This window comes from Bacidia gigantensis (assembly GCF_019456465.1).
Source record: "Bacidia gigantensis strain McMullin 20006 chromosome Unknown contig_134, whole genome shotgun sequence".
Classification (NCBI taxonomy): domain Eukaryota; kingdom Fungi; phylum Ascomycota; class Lecanoromycetes; order Lecanorales; family Ramalinaceae; genus Bacidia; species Bacidia gigantensis.
In genome coordinates, this window is record NW_025408593.1 from 1029748 (window position 1) to 1045803 (window position 16056).

The window sequence follows — 16056 nt, forward strand, 5'->3', positions numbered from 1 at the left end:
TGTATGAGAGCTCGACTAGATCATGGCGGCATCTAGGCACGAGGAGCTAGACACGATATACTAGCAACATTGGCGGTTTCAATGCCCAGAAACGTCCGCGCATTTCAATCCATCATGCATTTGCCACTCTCGATGGATAGGACGGCAGTTCAATGCGGCTATGCGCTCCCACCATTTTCATCTCACTGACGGTTTTCAAGCCCTTGATTTCTCTTTTTCTTGACGGTCTGTCATTTTTTGATCAATACTACACGACATGTCGATGGGTGCACTTTATTTCGCAACGCTTTCTGTCCTACTCATTTGCATCACTGTTTCTTCGTATGCTCAGGCACCTTCAAGCTGCAGCTCTACTTTGACTCCCACGAATTCTATCAAGCCATCAATTGTACAAGGCTACAAAGTTGACCTCGTTGCTACAGGACTGAGTAAACCGCGCTCACTGCAATTTGACAAGGCTGGAAATCTCCTGGTTCTCGAACAGAATCGAGGCGTCTCTAGCCTTCAGCTGCAAGACGATGGCGGTACATGTGTTCGCGTGAAGAGCAAGAAGACTATCATTGAAAGCCACGGGGTAAGTTGGCACCCAAGGCTTAACGTGGGGTTTTGATCTCGTATTGACTTGTTGCAGCTCAACCACGGCCTTGCCCTTTCGCAAGATGGCATGACACTCTACGGCTCTGACCAGGAAGCTGTTTATTCCTGGGACTATGACCCTGAACAAGCCAGTGTTAGCCCGGATAACAAGACTTTGATCAATGGTATGACGGGGAGCGATCACACCACTCGAACGCTCCTTATACCAGAAAGGGTTTCCGGAATGCTGCTTGTCAGCCGCGGAAGCGCCTCAAATATTGATATTGATGCAGAATCCCTTGACTCAGGCATCAGCCAAATTCGAGCCTTCAATCTTAGGAATATGACATCGATGCCATATGATTATGCAAGAGATGGGCTTCGACTTGGCTGGGGATTGCGCAATTCGGTTGGCGTAGTGGAACATCCAGATACGGGCGGCATCTATTCGGTCGAAAACTCAGTGGATGAAATCACGCGGGATGGCAAGGATATCCATGAAGATAATCCTGGCGAAGAGATGAACTTCCACGGCTATCTCAACGGGACCGAATATACTCCTCAGGGAACTAATTACGGCTATCCGTATTGCTTTGCAGCATGGGGAGTGGATGACATCCCAAATAATGGAAACTTGTCTGTTGGTAGCAACTTCGCGATCGGACAGCAAAACAATACTATCAACGATAGTTACTGCGCCGAACAGACACCGCCAAGACTTTCCTTTCAAGCGCATATGGCGCCACTGGACATCAAATTCAACAACTCGGCGTCAGAGGCATGGGTCACTTTCCATGGTAGTTGGGACCGAACGGAGCCGTCGGGTTATAAGCTCTCGGTCATACCATTTGCAAATGGAGAACCCGTAGCCCGGCCTGACAATAATACTTCATACACGGATATTCTCACAAACGAACAGAACAGCGCATGCCCAGATCATTGCTTTCGGCCGGTGGGAATCGCCATTTCCCAGGATGGTAGATTATTCATGAGTTCGGACGCCAGTGGTGAGATATATGTAATTGCCAGAGAACAAGGTGCAGCTAGCACACGACAAGGCAGCAGTGGAGCACCAACTGGGAAAACATCTGATGGAGGGAGAAACTTGGTCACGAGTAAATACGCGATCACGTTTGCTACATTCGCAATTTTCTTCCTTGCCTGAAGATGAATGAGAGAGATATTGTATTGATGTACGAATTTCATGATCCACTGAAACTGAGGTTTCCATGTCCTGACTTGAAGCCAATATTTGCAAGTCGATCTTACGGCTTTCTCTTCAATTATGTTGATTCCTTACATAACGGTTTGAGCAAAGAAATTCAGGCTCCCTGTCGTAGCAACTAGCGCACTATCAAGTGCCACTCGCGCCTTCTTGATTCACTTTGAAGTGAATCTCAGACGTCCGTTACAGGAAACCCTCACCTCTTCCAATTGTTCAACAGACTTGGACTTCACAGCTTTTGTGACAGTATCAGAGAAGGCGCCTCGTATTGTTCGCACATTCATCAACATTCAAAGAGTTTGAATTCATGATCGCTGCTTCACCATCTGGGAGTCTGACGAGGCATGGCGTTTCGATCGCTACCAATTGAGGCAAGCTAGCAGCTTATGACTTACTGTCCGCTACATGCTGACACTTCTAAGATCCATGAAGATATTGCAAGCTATCTTGAACATGACAGAGACCTTTGCTCGTACACACTCGTCTGTCCCGAAACCCACAATGCCGTTCATTCTAATCGGGCAGCGGTATGGAGAGCATTTTTCTCCAAAAGATACGATTTGCCCCCAGGGCGGACCGGATGCGAGATAATGCTCCAATACATGAAGAGGAGGATGGTTGTGTCAAAGATGACCCGCGAAGGGTTTCAACAGGGGTACTCGGAGCATGAGTTGAGGTGTCTGGAAGTTCTGAGAGAACTCATTATCGGTTCGTTTTCATTGAAAACCAAGTTTACAGCTTCGACTCACAGCGGGTAGAGTCATTTGGTAAAACTCCTACAATGGCTGGGGTAAAGCTTCGGTCTAATAATCTTGTTCAACTTCGTCTCTTCGTGAAAGCCTCGAATATTCTGGATACTGTTCGTTTCAACGTACATCGCTCCGACCACCGTGCACGACTCCTTCAGACTATACAGCTGCTCCTTTGCCACTTGCAGTTAGACTTGTCAATTCGTTCACAGATAAAGGATTTTTGTCTTTCTCAGCAGGTCGTCTACACCCCGCCGAGCAGGATTCCGCTGTTCTTGGACAAGAAGATGACCGTTAATGTTGGCTATTTGCTACACATCGTCAACTTTTTCAAGTATCATATGAAAACTGAACCTGAAAATACGCTTTACCCGCTTTTGTCTGATCTTGAAAGCCATGCCCGACCGACTAGCTGGGATGGACCATTGGAGCATTGTCACGGTGACAAGCTTGCATCCGCCTGGAAAGGAAGCTATGGTAGGTTTGAGATTGAACGCGATGTAGATTGTACTAATTTTTGCAGCCTACATTCCTGATTACGATGAGCTCAAATTTGTTCGCGATCGTGATCGGTGCAGCAATCTTCTCGATATGCCAATCCCGGATGCTCTTGACTGTGAGGGTGGATTTCAAACACTATTGATTGATTCTTTGCCCGACCACAAAGTACTCTGGCCTGCCGCCTTTGAGAATCATCTTTCAGCTTTGCCTTCAGAACAACTCCTTGATATTCTTGCAACGGAGCAGCAAGATCCACCCGCAACACGACGGAGTAAGCGGACCCCCCGGCAGTGCCGTTATACAACGCCTCCGCCTTTGCACGAATCTGCATTCCTTACTTCAATGTACAATAAGTCACCGGTGTTACCACCGATGAAATCGACTAAGTCGGAACGAAAGGCAGTTCCGATACCGGGAAAAGATTATCTGCAGTTTGGGGGCTCCGGCCAGGACCTCTCATGCTTTCATTGCACGGGTATCACTCACAAGCTACCCCCTCAATCAGGTATACCCGGCTGGCAACGCGTCTGTATGATGAAGTACGGCTCAGATATTGATTCGCTGAGATCTGCAACCTCATCTGGACCATTCTCAAGTTCCTCACCAGGCTTCTTAGCAGCGTCTTCATCTAAAACGAGCATCTCCTCTTCCACCAACAATCTTTATCAAGGCGTGGTCCCGAACCCTAATCCTTTTGCAATGACTAGCGATAACAGCTTGGATGATATTGGCATTATAGATGATGATTGCTGGTGCTATGAAGGCATCATACTACCAGGCGGCAAGATTATGGTTGGCAGGTGGTGGCATCCGCTTGACGAAGAAGAGTTTTCCTCCATGGGACCATTCATCTTCTGGAGCGTCGACAATAAGAGCGACAATTGAGTTGATGAACGATTTTAGGACTGAATTTCGCAGTGAAACGATGATGGTTCTGCACTAGCCTCTCGTTCACAATCTCTACTTAGTCGCATCCTTGCAGATGTAACCACAATCAAGGATTTTCTGCACGGTAATGATGGAAGGAACGAGCCAGAGCGAAATTTGGCCTACCTACTTCATTAGTTCCCTTGATCTGGATCCTCTGCTTCTGTGTCTGCTTCTTTTGCTCGAAGTGTGCCAGAGACAATGAAGTGCAAATTTTTGGATGGCAGTAAACTCTCAGAAATCGAACGCTATAGAGCATGACTATTCAGCTTCTTTTGAAGTAGCGATGGCGGATCTTCGTCTTTGAAGTAAAGCTGGCGGATTAGAGTATGCAGTCATTTAAAGCAGACTTACTGTATGACAAATGATATGAGCTAGGGTTTTTTTTAGAGAAGAAAACAAAGCAATTTCACCCTTTCATAGATCCTTGGTAAACAGAAAGATAACAGTCCTGAGTCCAAGCTTGCAGGGACGACTTCCTTTAGAAAGCAAGTGTCTCAGTCTCTTTTCGATCTGTCTAAACCCTCGCTCAACAAGTAGATAGCACGCTTTAGCAGGTTCTACACGCCTTGAATTCTACGGCAAATCATCATTCCTCAATCCACTTCTCGCAGTTCCACTCCCCATTCAGATCCTCCTTCCATAGACTAACTTTATTATCCCCGCCACTTACAGCTAGAACGTTTCCACTCAAGCTCCAACTAACCCTCCAGAGCACCGCATCGAAGTTCAGGACCGTAGCCTTCCATGTTCCTGGCTGATCCGGCGTGTTCGTCCATATCCTTACCGTCTTGTCCTGTGAGCATGACGCAATGTATGACTTTGCCATAATGGTTGACGGCGACCAGGCGACGTCGCGGACCCAGTCTGTATGGCCGGAGAGAGTGAGGGTAGGGGTGTACGTTTTTTCTTGTGGGCTGTCAATCATACCCAAATTAGCATTACTTCTCCAGTCCAGCCCGTTTCGTCTTCCCTCTCCCAAACAGCGGAATAGGAAACCAGGTGATCGAACCTCCAATCCCAGATCTTAATCAGACAGTCACTTCCCCCGTGACAAACCTCCGCACCACCGCCAAATCCGGCTTCGCGCTCACCAATTGCCCTGGCACCATCGCCGGCGCCCAGCTCACCGCATTCACTCCCGCGCCATGCGCTTCCAGTAGCATATGGCTCCAGTTCCCCTCCTGAAACTCAAGTACGGAGACCTTGCCGTCCGAGGAGGCGCAGGCGAGGAGACACCCGCTCTCATGCGGCGACCAGGAGACGATGTTCACGGAGGCGGTGTGCAGCGAGAAGTCGGCGACGCGCTGCCAGCCTTGCGGGGGCGATTCGCGCCAGATGAGGACTTTGCCATCGTAGGAGGAGGAGGCTAGGATTGTGCCGTATTTGGGGTGGGCCTGTTGCGGGTTGTTAGGAACAACTGGCGTGGTGATTTGGGGAGTTGATCGATACGAGAGAGAGTGAGGTCATGGAGGGAACGATGGGGATAGGGAGAGGCGGACCCATGAAACGCACCAGACTGCGCCTTCGTGCCTGTGTAGAGCGGAGAATTCAGCATGCGCCCTGGGCGAAAGACTGATCAACTTAGGTACCCTTGTAATGTCTCTGTGAGCTTGTGTGATTCCCCCTCTACTTCAAAGACTTTCACTGTGCGATCGGAGCTGCAGGTTGCGAGACGACGGCCGTAGTAATCGAGGACAGCATCATGTATCATGTCATCGTGACCGGGGTTCGTGATGACTTGCGCCTATGAGAATATGAGAATGAAATTTGTGGTTCATGGGTCAGCATGTACCATCTTTGTGGACTCCGTTACTTGGCAGGTTGTCTATTTGGTGGTTATGAAGGAGACGCGAGGGAAAGCGGCATTGTTTAACGATGTTCATCGAGAGAATTAACGAATGGCTAACAGTATGTGAGGCTAAATTGAATGCCAAGCATTGCTTCTTGCGGCTCTAGATAATAAATTCCACTGCCGTCGTCGATACAGATGCAGCACCTTGGCAGCCAAGCCTAGACGTGTCGGTATCTGCGCTCCTCCTCCCTCCATACCACATTACATCTATGGCCATACCGCACTCTGAGCTTACAGGCGCAATAGTCCATGCCTTTTAAGCTGTTTTTCTGACATGCCTTTCTGACCAAGAATTCGCCCCAGTGCACCAGCCATGCTGAAAGTGACCAACCAATCGTCTAGTGTTTCCTTGAATTTTTCGAACTTTGCTGCATTGATCATTCCGTTTGCTTGCACCCCTGTATTTGTGTCAAGGATTTTAAGGAGACCCGAGGACACCTCTTGCAAACCGCTTTTCACCATGGCAGTCTTTGCATCTTGGCTAAATAGAATGCTTTGTAGAAGATCGCTAGCAAACTCCGGCTGACCAACAAGTGCATTTCGCATGGACTTATCACCACAAACCCACTTACCAAGTTTGCAGCACTTGTCGGAGACAACCTCCCGCAACCCTTCGTCCGATTCAGGGGTGCTGCTGAGCACTTTTTCCACGACAGTAGGGAAATCAAGCGGCAATCCATAGGGACCAAGAAGAGCAGCAAACTTGATTCTGGCTAGGTCCTTGAGGGGTTTGATGTCATATTTCGATGCCACTGCATACACGGCAATGTTATTGATCAGCCTTACTTGCGTCTTTGGTGCCTCAGTCTTTCGGATCTCTTTCGCGTCGTATCGCGCAATGAGCTTGGCTATCCTGCGGGGCCCTCTAGGCACCCTGAAGTGTTTGTATAGAGCTTTGATAGGTTTGTCTTTGTTCGATTTCACTATTTGAAGGACAGGGTGAACACCTCCTCCAACACCCATGCTTGACTTGCTATTAAGCGAAGGTGGAGAGTCATCGTATTCGGTTGTGTATAGGAAGCTAACCATACGTTTGACCGCGTTTGCTTCATCGTGACTCAGGTCGATCACTCTCGAAGTTGCTTCCTAATCACATGCTTAGCCATATCATAAGAAAAGCTAGAGGCCTTACCTTGAATGGCCCCATACACGCTTTCTCAAAGAAGCTTGACTGCGGGCAGATGACAAGTTTGTGGAGTTTGTATATGTCTTCACCGCAAGAGATGGTCATATCTGTGTATTTACCTGATTCCAGGAGGTCTTTAAAGGTGGTACCGTTCGGGGTTGCGTATATGGTACTAGGTAAGGGGCTACTGGTCATAATCTCACCAGTTTGGGTGGCGGAAGTCCCAGCGGTGTTAGACGATTCTGTCTGATGTGCCATGCTGGTCAACTTCGAAGTAAAAGAGAAGCAGACGATGAAATACTTGTGAAGAAGAATTTGAGAGGCGAGGTAGAAGGATGATGTGGACGAGAATGATCTGGAGCCGAAGATGAAAATGGAGCTTGATGTGTGATGTAATGTGTCAACAGTCAAAGTGTAGTGTTGGCAATACGACAAAAAGTTTGGCCTGGGCTGATTGCATAGATTCTCTGTCAATGATGCTCAGATTCTCCGCAGGCGTGAAAACATATAAGCCTCATCTCTTCAACGGGGTTATTGTGATAAGGTACTCTGTCATATCCAATGGGTCGCGTACTCACCATTTTGAGGCTTAAGCTTCTCACAACAATTGCGTCTATCAGTAGTCAAGAAGCATAAGGTGTCCGTCTGCGCACAGTGGGTTTATTGCAGAGAAGATCTCGATGGACTAATCATCGAACAATAAGGTCGTTTGGCGGACGGAGTGTCCTCCCTGGCACCTTCTCCATCAAGTCATTCACTTCTTATGACGGTCGGATTCTTAGAGCTCACACGAGCTCTACTTAAGTCTCCGCTCTTCGCATTTCACACAAACAGGTTTCTGTTGGTCTTCGCGCATGAAAAATCTGCCATCGTCAAACCCGCCGCCGCACTCCTATTCAGACGACTTAGCACCATGCAAGGGAGTGATGAGAGGAGATACCCACAACGCAAACAAAGCAACCCTCATGCCATTCGGCTTCGAGTGCATGGACCCCTTTTTCGACGACCGGCTTTCTACAGCCCTTACACTTCCCACTGAATCTTCCAGTATGACAATGTACACACCAAGCATACCCATTTTTCTCTACGAATGGCGTCTTCGAGTCAAATGGATCCCCACACTCTGCACAGAAGAAGTGTCCAACGTGCCACGTTCCACCACAAGCAACGACAACTTCTGATTCGATTGGCGTCTTGCAATTACGGCATCGTGGAGAGAACAGCTCATGAAAATCTAGGTGACAGTAGAAACGTAGAGAATCATCCCCGTCATCTATAGCCGTCTCGCCAGCTTTCTCCTCCGACAGGTCGTTGCCATCTAGACGGGCCTGGATTCGGGCGAGTCTTTCGGTACGCTTTGAATTCGGCTCTGGATAAAAAGCTACACATTCAAGCGGCTCAGAGCAGTGATGGCAAGTGAAGCAGTGAGGATGAAAGCGTTGAGACGCTGCGCTTACGATACGGCCAGCGATAGGGAGCGCGCAAGCAGCGCACTGGGCGCTTGAGCGTTGGCTTGCCAGCGACCAATGAGGCGTAGATGTTATGGTGGGTGTCGTTGAAGAATGATGTGGGAGTGGACGATCTGTAGGGGCCTTTCTTACCGGTAGCGGACGCTCCTCAGACTGCTCTTCTGGCAGAGAGATTACGGGAACCTGGTTTGCGGTCACTGAGATAGACGGCGTTTTACGAGTCTTTAAGGCATCGTCCGCAGATGGAGAACGTACGTCCGGAACGCATATGGTGGGCACTACTGGTGCTGAGGCTGCTGAGATTAGTGGAGGGAGTCTAGGACGCTCTCTCGCTATGTTTTCAGCATCTCGGTTGTTAATCGAATCTTTCCTGTTTTCTGGATGCTTGGGTTTCCAGTCTTTGTCAAAGCTAACGATATGTCGACCAGGCTGCTCACTCACGAACGCTGGTTTGGGCAGTTTCGGACTACGGTCCATAAATCGCATACTTGTGGCAGCCCGAATGTCCTCGCTTCGAACCTCCTTGCCATCCTCTGATTGGACAGATCGATCTGAATGTTGCTCTCCGATTGCCTCGTCTCGCTTCTGGCTTTGGTTAGTCGTATAGGTTGGGTTGTGCGACTGCGAGGGCGGATTTCTATGGATCTCGGCACGAAATGCAGGACTGGACGTGTCATTTGGGATCTTCGCCGAGGAATTTGGATGCATCATTGGCGGTCTAGAGTCATCGAGGGAGTTGGTAGTCTTACTATACAATGGAACAGGGATTCTGCTTGATGTTGTCCTCTTGGGTACATGCCCGTTAGAAGTGTGACTATCTTCATAGATCTTATCATTTGGATTCTGGAACGGCCCACCACTTGGCTGCCTCCGTTTCGTACCACTCGAGCGACGTCTTGAAGTCTTCAATGCCGGTACCTGGAAGGCCAAGCTAGTGTACGTCTTCTTCTCGGGCGAATCCCATTTTACATGCGTCCTTTGTTGTGGCTCTTGCTTCTCATTAGATGTTTTTCTTTGATGATCAGCTTTCAATTCCCGTTCATCAGGGTGAGGATCCCGGCTTCTTGACGACCACTCCTCCTTTGCAGGATTGCCTCTAGATTCCTCATTTTCAATCGGACTTTTGAATTTATCGTACCAGCCTTTACTTTGGCTACGGGCATGGGCCCCTTCCTTCAGGTGCTTCGTATAGTCTCTACGAGCCCTTCCAAATTGATTAGGTAGATTGTCACTCGTATGGTCCAAGACTAGCTCAGATGCTTCGTCCTGCGCCCCCGCATGGATTCTGGCGTCAATCCTAACATCCATATCCTCTAGAGCTTCACGAAGCGATCTTGCCTCTTGCTTCTCCATCCAACGCATACCACTTTCCCGATAGGCTACTGGTGATCGCTCTGGTGAACCCTTTATCTCAGCGGTGGAAGCCGAAAAGTCGCGCGTAGAGCGGAGTGCGTGTGGAGTCTGCACCACAGTTCTACCAGTCAGGGAACTAAAATGGCCGACTTTGGACATATCGGACTGTGCACGCCGATGAGAGAGTGCACTCGTAGCTCTTTCTTGTATGACTGGGTGCAAGTCGCCTTGCTCTGGCTTTGATAGTGTGGGTCTAAATGATAGCGCAGATGCTGCTCTAGTAAATGGCTCTGAAGTCGCTCCATTTCTTGTTGGCAAAGGCCTTGACCCGCTCGGCCTCGTAGGATGATTTGCTCGAAGGCCTTTGAGGTAGTCACTCTCCCATTGCTTGTGGGATTGGGCTGGTGTTTCTGGTTTCGGTGGTGAATTAGACGCAAAAAATCTGAGTGCTGATGAACGCCGCCTTGGACCCTTTGTTGCAGAGGCTCGACGTGATCTAGAGTCTATAGCGCTGTTCGCGAACATAGTCTCATCTTCAGGGGGTTTTGAAAGGTGGATCATTTTTCCCTGGCAAGATGCGCAGGGAAGGTATCAGGTGTATTAGAAAAGGTACAAAAAACAATATCCGACTAGAAATGAAGCATACTGCGGAAGGAGTGCATCAAGGGGATGTGCTGAAGAAGAATGTGAATGGACCCACCATAGGATAATAATGGGCGTGTTTGTTTACGGGCTCGACAAGACGTCAGAAGCTTCCGACGGTCCAACCAGAATAAGGTTGGCCAATCACAGGCCTGGAAGATCTTATTCAGCACAGCGCGTCTCACGTACATCCTTTGCCCGCGTCAGTCAGATGCAGTCACTGCTATGCTACGAAAAGTGGTATGTCAATCGTCGGCTCGCTTGAAACGGACACTGGGGTCAAGAAAGTAGACGGAGACCAATTGGCCTGGAATCCGCCCTCTAAGACGCCCTCTCCTTCCGGATGCAGGAAACGCAAACGCCCCGAAGAGGAGGAAGAAGACAATACATGGGCTCCTTTTGTCATAGAGGTACGATTGCCACGAGGCGTATCGGTGCAGCTCATCTAATTCATGGTCGCAGGGTCTTTTCGGAGACTCAGACTTGCGTGATCATACTACTTTAATACCTCGCCACTTGCTACATCGAGCATGCCTGCCACTTGCATATCTCAACGTTGGCCGCGCCGACGAAGACATATCGTTGCCAGCACTGTTTACGGCGAAACTCAATGCCTTGGCAAGCACTAGGATTGGATCATCGTGGCAACAGCTAGTTCTTATTGCAGAATGCGCAGGGAGACACGAGCTTTATGTAATTGAGGAGATCCAAGATAGCTGTTACGCTTTGTGTCCACTGGCGTCATGGGTGACATTGTCGCACATCAAATCCTTGGGGACCAAAATCAAGTCCGCATCATTTTGGGAAAATCAGCCTCAGGAGAAAACACTGAATTGTGACGAGAACTCTTGGTGGCACGCAGCAGCTTTGACAGAGGCTGAACATGTTTCGGCCGTACGGGAAGGAGGCCGCTCTGCTCGAGAGACAAGCCCAGATAATTGCGCCACAGGAGCAGGTCCTTGTAGAAACAGTAGCCCGCCTGTGAGCTATTCAGGTCGCCCAACTTCCAGCAAAGAGCATGAAAGTCTTGCATCGCGAGCGAGTGTAGACAAGCAAGTGCGGAGTTCCGAGGAAGCCCTTACACATGTGAGAAGTCAATACCAAGACGCCTTATATGCTTCGAGAGTAAGTCGAGCCACATCACTTCTTCTTTCGCTTTCTTACAGTCCAAAAGGCACCATTGGCATACTTTGCAAAGGGCCCATTATCTCGCGCACGTGCTTCCGTTCAGCGCTCTGACGGATCTGTCGGAGACTCTTCACATCTTATCATGTTTTTGAGATCTCTGATACTTGCTTTGCCCTTGCTGGATAAGAAATATAAAGAGACACTTCCGTCCATCATCAAAGGGCTTCCCTTCAATTTAACAGCGGATGACCATGATCCGTCTCTGTTAGCACCTAAACCGAAAGCTAGGAAGTCCAAGAAAGTCAAGATAGGCAAAGACGGGCTGTACCCATGCGAAGAAGTCGCCGTTGCGCGGTGGTGGATGAGCAAAGATATCTCGAGCATTCCATGTGACACTGATGAAGCCCGAGAACATTGCACTCAGGCTTTGTTGATCGAACAACGATCAAGGGAAACTCAATTGCAAATAATCGTAATCTTAGAGACACTCGCTTTGGAAGCAGTGACCACGCGAGGGGTGAAGGCAGCGGACAGCCAGCCAGCAGTAGCTGAGGCCGAACGTCAAACACCCATGAAACCAAAGAGGCTGCAAAATCTAAATACCCTCCTGGATTTGTTGGTCGATCGACTAGGAATCTGGCAGTCTATGGCGACTGAAGACATAAAGTCTACCAAAGAAAAGAATGAAGCTATGTCCCAAGCGCTTCACCGTCAAACAATTCAAGCACCCACCCCAAACCATCTACAGCAGTTCTGTGTAGATGTTGTTATACCATTGTAAGTTGAATAATTTACCTAGCCTGTTGTCAGAACTAAACGTTTCAGCTTTGGGGCACGCTTGCCTGACAAAACCGCCCTGTTGTGTCGGAAACTCGGAATTTCTGCCGATCCATCACCCAGGCGACCACCATTGACGAAGTCTTCGAGTATGAATCACGGCAGCGCTCAAACCGGGACAGCCAGAAATCGACCTCAGCCTCGTGATGCTCCGAAGAATCTCAAGCGTGTCTCTACGGATGAAAGACCGTCCCATCGCAGGAGGGTTGCCACACTGTCTAGATCTGTTACTGAACCGATGCTCCCGCATTTGAAGCGCGAAGTCAGCGATGTGTCATTGTCTTCAATTCCAGCGAGTAAGACTGCCGCATTGAAGCGCTACAGCCAACGCGAGGTTGACCTTCGATCTCAATCTCAAGCGACTGCGTCAAAACTGAAAAAGAAAGCCGAGATCGAACACGAGACCCAAGATGCAATAGCAGCGATGAGAAGGCCTAATCGAGACATGACCGTGAAGCCTTACGCAGACGCTGCGTACAGACGAGAAGCAGGCTCACTCTCAAGAAAGCCTAGGAATCCTGTGCGGAAACCGCTAGCTCCACTAGTCATGGCAACGCCTAGGAAGGATCACAAAGGCCTGTCTTTACACCACATTCCACAGCAGCACCCTAGGCGAATTCCAGGGCGTCAGGCACTTAATGAGAAGTCTCCTTCATGCGCGTCAAAGGTTCCCTGTACTTCTACTAAAGCTTTAAGAGCCTGCAAAGTGTCAGCGGGTAGTGAAAGGTCAACAGACGCAAGGCACGCCGTTGCGGTTGAGCAGACGCCCACGAGGGGCCCATCAAAATTAATGGGCCGACCAAATTCCTCTTCCGGTGTGCCAAAGCCGTCAGGGACAATCTTGGAAATTCTAGAACATAAAGCTGTGTCGCCACAATTGCCAGGATTTCCTGCAGCTGTGTTTGGAACGCCTGCGAAGACGTTCCTCATCTCCGAGACCCCTATTAAGCCGGGTGTGGGTATTGAAGCAATATCTGTAGGGATACCAAGCGAGCTCAGGCCTATCTCGGATGAAAAGCCAGGTCACGTTCAGGTTTCACCGAAAAGGTTTTGGCAGCAAGCTGTATGTGATTACGATCTTGACGAAGTAGACTTGTTATGAATAGACGTGTGTACTGTCGAAGCGTTGGCGTTCAGGTGAAGGAATGATCTATGGATTAGAGCAGGGTCTATATGTTGCTGTTAATTAAGGCGAGTACGTCTGTTGGTTTGAAGGTCTTCAACTGCATGTCCAAAGCTCCAATCTTGCTCATACGTTGAGAACACAACGAGGCCATGGATGTTCAGTCTCTATGTGATGAGTGTAGGGAAAGAATCGTTTCCAAGGGGGTCAGGATGACTGACGACGGCTCGTAGGTGTCTATGTTCATCCAGCTCTTGCAATCTAGATGGGCTGAGCGAGGATCTCGCGAAATCTTCGGTACATTTATCGCGCCTACCGCTTCTAATACAGATTGCAAATTCCTCTGCGGCATATTGCACTCCAGGTACGCCCATGGGCTTCCTTTTCCCCGTCAAAGAATTTATCTCTTTCCGACTTACGCGCGTTTGATGTTCAAGTCTGTTGCCGCCCCCTTTCTCAGAAATGGTTGTCAGAGTCGCTACAAGACCCCAGGGGATTTCTCGCATGTAACGGAGAATTTTATCTTCCTGTTATGCTGAGAGAACTTGGAAAAACACCTTCCTGGCTTTCGAGAAGTACATTATAACAACATGGGTATCTTGATAAGCGAGAGGCCGCAAGCGTAAGTACTCGTCGCTGGCGTTGGTATCGAATAGTTCCATCATGTAGTCTTTCTCTGATCCTCATTTAAGATCACAAGACTTTAGTCGAATCACACTCTTATAAGAGGCGAAGCCGAGCGCCCCTTTCTTATGGTGAAGCGGCGAGGAAAGACGAACAAAGACCCCGTAACAATAAAATGAGATGGATGGGTACACCTACAAATCATCACCTCGAATTTCTCGACCTGAGATCAAAAGAGTTTTCCAAGGTGATTCTACTTGCGGTATCGGGGCTGGCAAGTCAACGAGACCTCGGAGGGATTTATATCTGTCGCTTTTACCAAGGGGCTGCGAATCTCCAACAAAAGCACATCTGCGCATATGATTGACGGAACGTTCATAGAATTACTGATTATGAGATCGACTTTTGCATTGCCAAAAGCAAGGAATGGCGTCAAGAAAGATCTCACAATTTGTGGGATAATATCATCGAGAGCTTGAGAAGACGTGATCAAAAAACGATAATATCCAAAGCGTTTAGCAACAGAGGCAAAATGAAGGGCTTCGTGATATTCTAGGACCAATGAGCAATGAATCCATGATTCTAGTCCAGAGTCTACTTCGCACGGGAACTCGTGGAAAAATTCGCTTTGAGAAGATCGATCATGCGCCAGGCAGCAAAACATCATGGTGTTACCTTAAAGACCCTAATCGTCGAGGTTGGGTAAACGCGCTAGACGCACCTGACGCGTTTAGAAATTGCCTCATTCGGACATATTGAAAATGGGTCAATCTTGTTTCATTAACATTCACCTCGCGCATAAATAAACCCATCTTAATCAGTCCATGTTTACTCATAGTTCTCACACAGTCTTCGTTGTGAATGCCTTAAAACTCTGCTCCGACCGTTCACAATGCCCCCTCGAAAGTCCAATATTTCAACTGCCTCCACAGGTGAGGATGGTGCTACACCAATGAAAGAACGCGATGGCATCAACATAGAAGTTGTTTCCCAATCCTTGATCATGGCAAAACCCAGTCTTACGCGTTCCGGCCTAGGACCTTTCTCTTCCCCGAACAATGGTCCAGCGTCTCGCTAAGGGCGTTCTTCCCCCAAACACCTCTCTCCACAAAGACGCTGTCTTAGCAATGCAGAAGAGCGCTACTGTTTTCATCAGCCATCTTGCCGCACAGTCAGTCGCCGACCAACTCTTCCATTGTCACCTTCCAGCATCGAACCGCGCCTGCTAACTTTGGCATCATTTTAGAGCAAATAACACAACCCAGACTAACAATCGCCGCACAATCCCTCCTCAAGCCATCTCAGAAGCCCTGCACGATCTCGAGTTTGACTCCTTTATACCGAGAGTAGAAGCGGAGTTGCGCCGCTTCGGCGAGATACAGACGGGGAAGCGGAATGAGTATCGGAGGAAGTTGAAGGAAGGGGTGACGAAGACAGAAGGAGGAGAGGGAAACACGACCGTGGAAATGAGCGAAGTAGGCGACGGGGAGGACGGTGACAGAGCGGCCAAGAGGTCAAGAATAGATGAAGAGGGCGAGGCTGAGACGAATGGGACAGCATATGCGAGGGGACCGGAAAGTCCAAGCGCTCAATTACGGATGCAAATGCAACCGAGGGAGGGAGCTAGAGAATGGGATCCTGACCAGGATCCTGAAGAAGACGACGAGGAGGACGTGGACGAGGAAGAGGAAGATGGCGGAGTTGAAGCGGGTCAAGGGGAGGAGGGGGAGGAGGATGATGATGCGGATGAATATCCGGATGCAGGTCATAGAGCTGAGTCTTTGGGCATGGATGATCCGGATGAAGAAGATCAGAGGGAGCAAAGGAGGCGATTCGCTTATGGGCCTGGAGGAGAAGGAGGCGGAGAGAGTAGTGGGGACGAAGAGGAGGGTATAGAGGAGGATTGAAATGGGGTGGTCGA

General features: G+C 49.0%; 5 protein-coding genes across 5 annotated transcripts; 4 read left to right on the forward strand and 1 right to left on the reverse strand.

Moving 5' to 3' along the window:
- Positions 1-256: 256 nt before the first annotated feature.
- On the forward strand, positions 257-1741 carry KY384_002077 (uncharacterized protein; the record flags this gene model as incomplete). The annotated part of the gene is made up of 2 exons (XM_044810603.1): positions 257-574; positions 632-1741. The coding sequence occupies 2 exons, from the start codon at positions 257-259 to the stop codon at positions 1739-1741; spliced, it is 1428 nt and encodes a 475-aa protein (XP_044672577.1).
- Positions 1742-2582: 841 nt separating this feature from the next.
- Positions 2583-3936, forward strand: KY384_002078 (uncharacterized protein; the record flags this gene model as incomplete). Its single annotated transcript, XM_044810604.1, has 2 exons — positions 2583-3027; positions 3074-3936. The coding sequence occupies 2 exons, from the start codon at positions 2583-2585 to the stop codon at positions 3934-3936; spliced, it is 1308 nt and encodes a 435-aa protein (XP_044672578.1).
- Positions 3937-4679: 743 nt separating this feature from the next.
- Positions 4680-10342, reverse strand: KY384_002079 (uncharacterized protein; the record flags this gene model as incomplete). Its single annotated transcript, XM_044810605.1, has 9 exons — positions 4680-4845; positions 5038-5375; positions 5481-5511; positions 5571-5725; positions 5967-5991; positions 6069-6919; positions 6966-7338; positions 8034-8287; positions 8561-10342. The coding sequence occupies 9 exons, from the start codon at positions 10340-10342 to the stop codon at positions 4680-4682; spliced, it is 3975 nt and encodes a 1324-aa protein (XP_044672579.1).
- Positions 10343-10665: 323 nt separating this feature from the next.
- Positions 10666-13490, forward strand: KY384_002080 (uncharacterized protein; the record flags this gene model as incomplete). The annotated part of the gene is made up of 4 exons (XM_044810606.1): positions 10666-10833; positions 10886-11548; positions 11598-12328; positions 12377-13490. The coding sequence occupies 4 exons, from the start codon at positions 10666-10668 to the stop codon at positions 13488-13490; spliced, it is 2676 nt and encodes an 891-aa protein (XP_044672580.1).
- Positions 13491-15193: 1703 nt separating this feature from the next.
- Positions 15194-16042, forward strand: KY384_002081 (uncharacterized protein; the record flags this gene model as incomplete). Its single annotated transcript, XM_044810607.1, has 2 exons — positions 15194-15306; positions 15382-16042. 2 exons carry the CDS (start codon positions 15194-15196, stop codon positions 16040-16042), a joined length of 774 nt encoding a protein of 257 aa, XP_044672581.1.
- Positions 16043-16056: the final 14 nt, after the last annotated feature.